Source organism: Urtica dioica, chromosome 4, assembly GCF_054948205.1.
Source record: "Urtica dioica subsp. dioica isolate 48M chromosome 4, U.dioica_male_clone48M_v1_H2, whole genome shotgun sequence".
NCBI lineage: Eukaryota > Viridiplantae > Streptophyta > Magnoliopsida > Rosales > Urticaceae > Urtica > Urtica dioica.
Window position 1 is genome coordinate 45,340,128 of NC_142759.1, and position 7,089 is coordinate 45,347,216.

The 7,089-nt window shown below is 50.0% G+C and overlaps 1 protein-coding gene and 1 non-coding gene across 2 annotated transcripts; one reads left to right on the plus strand and one right to left on the minus strand.

Moving 5' to 3' along the window:
• Positions 1–1,920: 1,920 nt before the first annotated feature.
• On the plus strand, positions 1,921–3,777 carry LOC149401636 (uncharacterized). Its single transcript, XM_089610814.1, has one exon. The coding sequence runs from the start codon at positions 1,921–1,923 to the stop codon at positions 3,775–3,777; it is 1,857 nt and encodes a 618-aa protein (XP_089466940.1).
• LOC149401637 (small nucleolar RNA R71) lies at positions 2,422–2,525 on the minus strand. The gene has a single exon (XR_016296876.1). It is a non-coding gene; the product is annotated as a small nucleolar RNA R71 (small nucleolar RNA).
• Positions 3,778–7,089: the final 3,312 nt, after the last annotated feature.

Genomic DNA, 7,089 nt, shown 5'->3' on the forward strand with positions numbered 1-7,089 from the left:
TTTGAATTTTGAAGAATGTATCGGGGTTCCCCAAACCCTGGGTATTCCAGACAATGCAATTCATTGGACCCGGCAGGGTTGCACGGCAGCCTCCGCCAATCCCAATGTGGAGATGATTGCATTATCCACGAGTTTTCGATGGTTGTCTTATTTGTTTTCGGGCCCTGGTTCCACGTCGAGGAAGATTAAAATTTGGCTTGGCCTGATTATACGCATATGGAATCACAATGGCTTGAATATGGTTCCTCTAGAGCTTGTCGTTGCTAGACTAGGCTTCGAGCAAGCTATACGTGCACTCCTGGGTGGGTGATAGGTGCGTTTATCACGCGTAAAACTCCTATTTCCCGAACCAAAAACCGAAGAGTCCTCAAGTATTTTAATGGTTTTTAGTAGGTTTTTGAGTAATTTCAGGTTCAGAGGAGCATTAGAGCATCTACAATCAACTTCGTAGAAAGATGATGGGATTCGGAGTAAAAATGGTCAAAATGGAGTCAAAATTGAGATGGGCAAGAAACTAGGCGACTACGCGCTCTCCACCGCGCGCCGCGGGAAGACAGGATCCGAGACCGCGCGCCGCGTGCCTCTAGTCGCGCGTTGCGCATACGGGATCAGAAACCGTGAAATCGCACAGAGGCGGAGCGCGCATAACTTGGAGATGAGTCCGCGCGCCGCGCAGTGACTACCGCGCGCCGCGCGCCTTCGGATTACTGGAATAGGAAATTAGCGATTTCTGAAGATTTTTGACCCTTGGATCGAATTGGAAGGCTCAGATCACTCCGAAAAACACAAAAACAAGGCTAAAAACACCTCTTGTAACCTAATTAACTCATTCTAGTTTGGTTTTAGTTTTTTTTACTTTTTTTGGCTGCACTTTTCTTTGGAGAGCTTTTGTTTGGGAGCGAAGTTGAGTCGACGATCCGACGAACAAGCAACCGTGAACTCCCGTTTTTAATAGTTTTTCTTACTTTCCCTTACTCTCCATTACTTTTATTTCTAAGTTAATTGATAGTGTCATTCTTCCCGTCATGAATCGCATAATGTTTTTCTTATTTATGATTATGTTGATTATTGTTTTAATCATTGTGTCGTTAACTATGGATTCCGTTAGAGGCTAGATTTTTAGCGGGGTTGCGATGTAGCCGGATTGAATTGGGTTAGGGGGTTTTGTTAGGGTGAATTTATGCTTTGATTTGCTTAATTATTCATGCTTGTGTGGATGTGTTCTTAATGCGTTCTTTAGATTGGCCATCTTTAGGATTGTTTTTAGGAGTTTTCTGTCACTCGAGAGAGGGCGAAAATTCATGCTCATAATCCATGCTTCGTTTTGTTCTTAGGTTGCTAGACGGCTTAAGCTTAATGTAATCGTTTGAATTCTCGTGTTCATTGCTCGTGATTGTTTTAATAGGATTAGAGGCCGAGATGATATATAATCCGTCAATTGCGTAGGTTGCTAGATCACTCGAGAGAGGCTAGTAATATCGTAGGGAGAATGAGATTAGCATGAGTAGAGTAGGTCAAGTTGTAGGAACCCGAAACCCCCGAGTCTTAATTTTCCGGTGAAGTCGTGACCCCCATTTTCTCTTATTTGAAGTTTCGTGTTAAATTTCCGTTGCTGTCTTGTTATTTTTATTCTAGTTAATTCTTGCACCTCCCACCTTAATACAGTGAAATCAATTTGCTTTAGGTTGTTTAACGTCGCTAGAGTAACTAGTCTCTGTGGGATCGATATCCGTTACTTACGTAACACTATTACTTGTTCGATACGTCCACTTGCGTGCTAGTTATAAAAATATCGCAACAAGTTTTTGGCGCCGTTGCCGGGGACTTTTTACAATAGCGTCGAAAAATAATCTGCTTTGCCATTTGATTACGTTACGCGTTTCCTAACTTGGCGTGTCATTTTCTCTGTTTTGAAGGTACATGCGGAGTGAGGGAACATCAAACCTCGTTCCACTAAATCTTGAGATTGAAAAATTCTACAAGACAAACAGAAAGCAGTCAAAGGAACGAGCAATGGGAGATAGAGCGAACAACGAAGCGAACGAAGTGCCAAAGACCCTATTCCAATATGGGTTACCACCAGCCGACGCCACGCAATCGGCAATCGCTCTCCCGGCTCTTGCGGGTAACCAGAATTTCGAGATCAAGACCGGCATAATTCACATGGTCCAAGCGAATCAATTCTCTGGATCACCTGCCGAATACCCGCAAGACCATTTGACGAACTTCGTCGAGATCGCAAACACGTTCAAGCTCCACAACGTGTCCGACGAAGCCATCCGCCTCCGCCTCTTCCCGTTTTCACTACGGGACCGAGCCAAGACGTGGCTGAACTCCTTCCCGCCGGGTTCCATCACCTCGTGGGCCGACCTGCGCATCAAATTCATCTCAAAGTTCTTCCCGTTTGAGAAGTTTCACAAGAGACGCAACGAGATCCATTCGTTCGCCCAATACGACGGGGAGTCATTGTTTGAAGCATGGGGGCGCTTCAAGGAGTTAGAGAGGAGGTGTCCCAATCATGGCATCCAAGGGTGGATGATGGTGCAGATTTTCTATGGCGGTCTCTCACCATCGTCTCGCACCTTAGTCAATACGGCCGCCGGAGGGTCGTTCTTTCAGAAGACAGAGGAGGAAGCTCACAGCATTCTCGAGGAGCTGGCCTACAACAACGATCAATGCCCGTCCGAGCGGCGCATCTTGAAGAATATGCCAGTCACCCCCAAGATGGAGCTGATGAAGGCACTGGCAGCACAGGTGGCGGATCTCACAAAGTCAGTCCAGGGACAGAAAGCCTCCGTTCAAGCCGTGCACACCCCTGAAGTCTGTTTCTGGTGCAACGGGCAGCACAATAGTGACGAGTGCGTTTATGGGGACAACGGCCAACAGGCCAACTTCATCAACAACAGGCCGCCCCAAAACAACTACAATAAAGGCCCAAGGAACAACTACCAGAATGGGGGATGGAAAGGTCCCCAAAACAACATGCCTATGCAACCCGCGCCTCAAGCCCAGCCTCGTCCGCCACAGAATCAGCCCCGACCACCGCCATACCAGCCTCCTCCATTTCGAGCGTACAAGGGCGAGACCAACCTAGAGGAGCTCATCGCCAACTTGGCCACGTCAACGACCGCCTTCATAAACTCCACCACCGAGTTCATGCACGAGACGAAGACGTCTCTCTCGAACCAATCGGCGCAGATCCGAAATCTTGAGATGCAAATGGGGCAACTGTCGACTGCGGTTAACTCACGACCTCAGGGAACGCTTCCGAGCAACACCGACATCAACCCCAGGTCACAGGTCAATGCCATTACACTCAGAAGCGGACAGGTGATTGACAACTCCGACAAGAAGAAAGAGAAGGTGGAGAAAGACGAGCCACCCGTATCGATGCCCCTAGCCACGCCACCTCCGGCGAGTGCCCCAGCTCCAACAAGCACGCCAAAGCTGCCGTTTCCTCAGAGGCAGAAAGAAGGGAGACTCGACCACCAATTCAGCAAATTCTTCGAGGTGTTCAAGCAGCTTCAGATAAATATCCCATTTGCTGACGCTCTTGAGCAGATGCCGACGTACGCCAAGTTCCTGAAGGACATCCTCTCGAAAAAGAGGAAAATAGAGGATTGCAGCACGATCACCCTCACCGAAGAGTGCTTCGCCATCATTCAGCGGAAGTTGCCGATAAAGATGAAGGACCCAGGGAGTTTCACCGTCCGTGTGCCATCGGGAACACCTTCTTCGAGCGAGCACTATGCGACCTGGGAGCGAGCATCAACCTGATGTCGTATTCTATCTTCAAGAAGCTCGGCATCGGAGAGGTGAGACCGACTCGAATCACGCTCCAGATGGCAGACAAGTCCATCGTATACCCGCGAGGAGTGATCGAGGATCTCTTGGTCAAAGTCGACAAGTTCATCTTCCCCGCCGACTTCGTGGTGCTCGACATGGAGGAAGACCGCGACGTCCCAATAATCCTAGGACGGCTATTCCTCGCCACAGGAGGAGCTCTCATCGACGTCCAGAAAGGAGAGCTAAAATTGAGGGTGCAAGACGAAGAGGTGGTGTTCAACGTGTTTAACGCCATAAAATACCCGAAGGCTATCGACGATGTCTTCCGGATCGACGTTTGTAATTCCATCATCGCCGACTTCTCTCACCGATCCGAGGACCCGCTCGAGGTAAGTTTGCTAAACTCTATCGATTTCACTAACGAGTTTGATGAATGTGAAGCTTTAGAGCACGTGGAGTACATGAACGCAGCCATGCCATACCGACGTAACTCGATCGAGAGTTTGGGGGGGAGCCAACCTCGAGTGCCTCCGTCCATTCAACAGCCCCCAAAGCTCGAGCTGAAAGAATTGCCGACACACCTCCGCTACGCATACTTAGGCGCAGACTCGACCCTTCCGGTGATCATCTCGAATCACCTCACCAAGGGAGAAGAAGAACGGCTGCTCGTGGCGCTACGCAAGCACAAGGGAGCGATCGGGTGGACACTCTCAGACATCAAAGGGATCAGCCCCTCCTATTGCGTTCATCGCATACTCTTGGAGGACGGGCATCGTCCCTCGGTGGAGCACCAAAGATGCCTCAATCCGGCAATGAAGGAGGTCGTCAGGAAAGAGATCCTGAAATGGCTCGACGTCGGGGTCATTTACCCGATCTCCGATAGCGCATGGGTGAGTCCGGTGCAATGCGTTCCGAAGAAAGGCGGAATGACGGTGGTGAGAAACGACAACAATGAGCTCATTTCCACTCGGACGGTGATCGGGTACAGAATCTGCATGGACTACCGCAAGCTCAACAACGCCACGCGCAAAGACCACTTTCCACTCCCCTTCATCGATCAGATGCTCGACCGTCTCGCAGGGCATAGGTATTATTGTTTTCTTGATGGGTATTCAGGTGATAACTAGATCACGATCGCACCAGAGGATCAGGAGAAGACCACCTTTACATGCCCTTATGGCACTTTCGCCTTCAAGCGAATGCCGTTTGGGCTATGTAACGCACCAGCCACATTCCAAAGATGCATGATGGCCATCTTCGCCGACATGGTGGAGAAGACAATTTGAGGTTTTTATGGACGATTTTTCCGTATTTGGCCCTACATTTGATCAATGTTTGGAGAATCTGTCTCAGGTGCTTAACAGGTGTGAAGAAACTAACCTCGTGCTTAACTGGGAGAAGTGCCATTTCATGGTACAAGAAGGCATCGTGCTAGGCCACAGAGTCTCGAAGGACGGGTTAGAGGTGGACCGGGCGAAAATATCCACAATCGAGAAGCTACCACCGCTAACTTCGGTCAAGGGAGTGAGAAGTTTCCTGGGGCATGCCGGCTTCTATAGGCGCTTCATCAAAGACTTCTCCAAAATAACGAAGCCATTATGCGGACTACTCGAGAAAGACACCAAGTTCTCCTTCTCCACCGAGTGCTTAGAAGCCTTCAACTCCCTCAAGCAGAGACTCAGCACCGCCCCGATCATCACCGCCCCAGACTGGAGTCTCCCGTTCGAGATCATGAGCGACGCCAGCGACCATGCGGTGGGTGCAGTCCTTGGGCAGCATAAAGACAAGGCTTTCCACGCGATTTACTATGCGAGCCGGACTCTTAACGAAGCCCAAGTGAACTACACGACGACGGAGAAGGAGCTTCTGGCAGTGGTGTTCGCATTCGATAAGTTCAGACCCTACATCATCGGCAACAAGGTGATTGTCTACACCGACCACGCGGCCATCAGATACCTCATGGAGAAGAAGGACGCCAAACCCCGCCTAATCCGTTGGGTCCTTCTCCTCCAAGAGTTCGACATCGAGGTCAAAGACAAGAAGGGCACAGAGAACCTCGTAGCTGATCACTTATCGAGACTGGAGACACTCGAGCACGTTCTAGACAAGACGGCACTCATCAACGATGACTTCCCCGACGAAAAGCTTTTGGCCGTCCATCAAGCCGTCCTCCCATGGTACGCCGACATCGTGAATTACCTCGTAGGCAAGGTGGTGCCTACCGACCTCAAGACGTACCAGAAACGGAAATTTCTCTCGGAGGTCCGGAGGTATTACTGGGAGGAGCCGATTCTCTATCGGCAGTGTGCAGACTTGATTGTGAGGAGATGTGTTCCCGAGGATGAGATGGAGTCGGTTCTGCGACATTGTCATGGTCTTGAATGCGGAGGTCACTTCGGTCCGAACCGCACGGCAGCGAAAGTCCTTCAAAGCGGCTTCTATTGGCCAACGCTCTTCAAAGACAGCCGAGACTTCATTATTGCCTGTGACCGGTGCCAATGAACGGGTAATATTTCTAACTGAAATGAGATGCCACTCACTAACATTTTGGAAATAGAACCGTTCGACGTTTGGAGAATAGATTTCATGGGCCCATTTCCGTCGTCCTACGGAAACAAGTACATTCTCCTGGCGGTGGATTACGTATCCAAGTGGGTCGAGGCCAAAGCTACTCCGACAAGCGACGGGAAAGTGGTCTTGAAGTTCTTAAAGACCATCTTCACCCGATTCGGCACGCCACGAGCCATCATCAGCGACGGGGGAGCACATTTTTGTAACCGGCAGTTCGATGCACTCCTCGCCAAATACAGCGTCACACACCGGAAAACATTGGCGTACCACCCTCAAGCCAACGGACAAGCGGAGGTCTCTAACCGGGAAATTAAGCAAATCCTGGAAAAGACGGTGGGAAGTTCTCTGAAAGACTGGGCCGCTAAGCTCGACGACGTATTGTGGGCCTACCGCACAGCCTATAAGACGTCGATTGGTATGTCCCCGTACCACCTCATTTACGGAAAAGCATGCCATTTGCCAGTCGAGCTAGAGCACAAGGCACTTTGGGCGATGAAGAAGCTAAACTTCGACTACAAAGCTTCGGGCCAACAGAGACTCCTTCAGCTGAACGCCCTCGATGAACTCCGACGAGAAGCGTATGAGAATGCCAGAATCTACAAGGAGAAGACCAAGGCGTGGCATGACAAGCACATCGTCAGGAAGAACCTCAAGCCGGGCCAAAAGGTACTCCTCTATAATTCCAGGTTGAAACTGTTCCCTGGAAAACTGAAGTCACGATGGTCGGGCCCG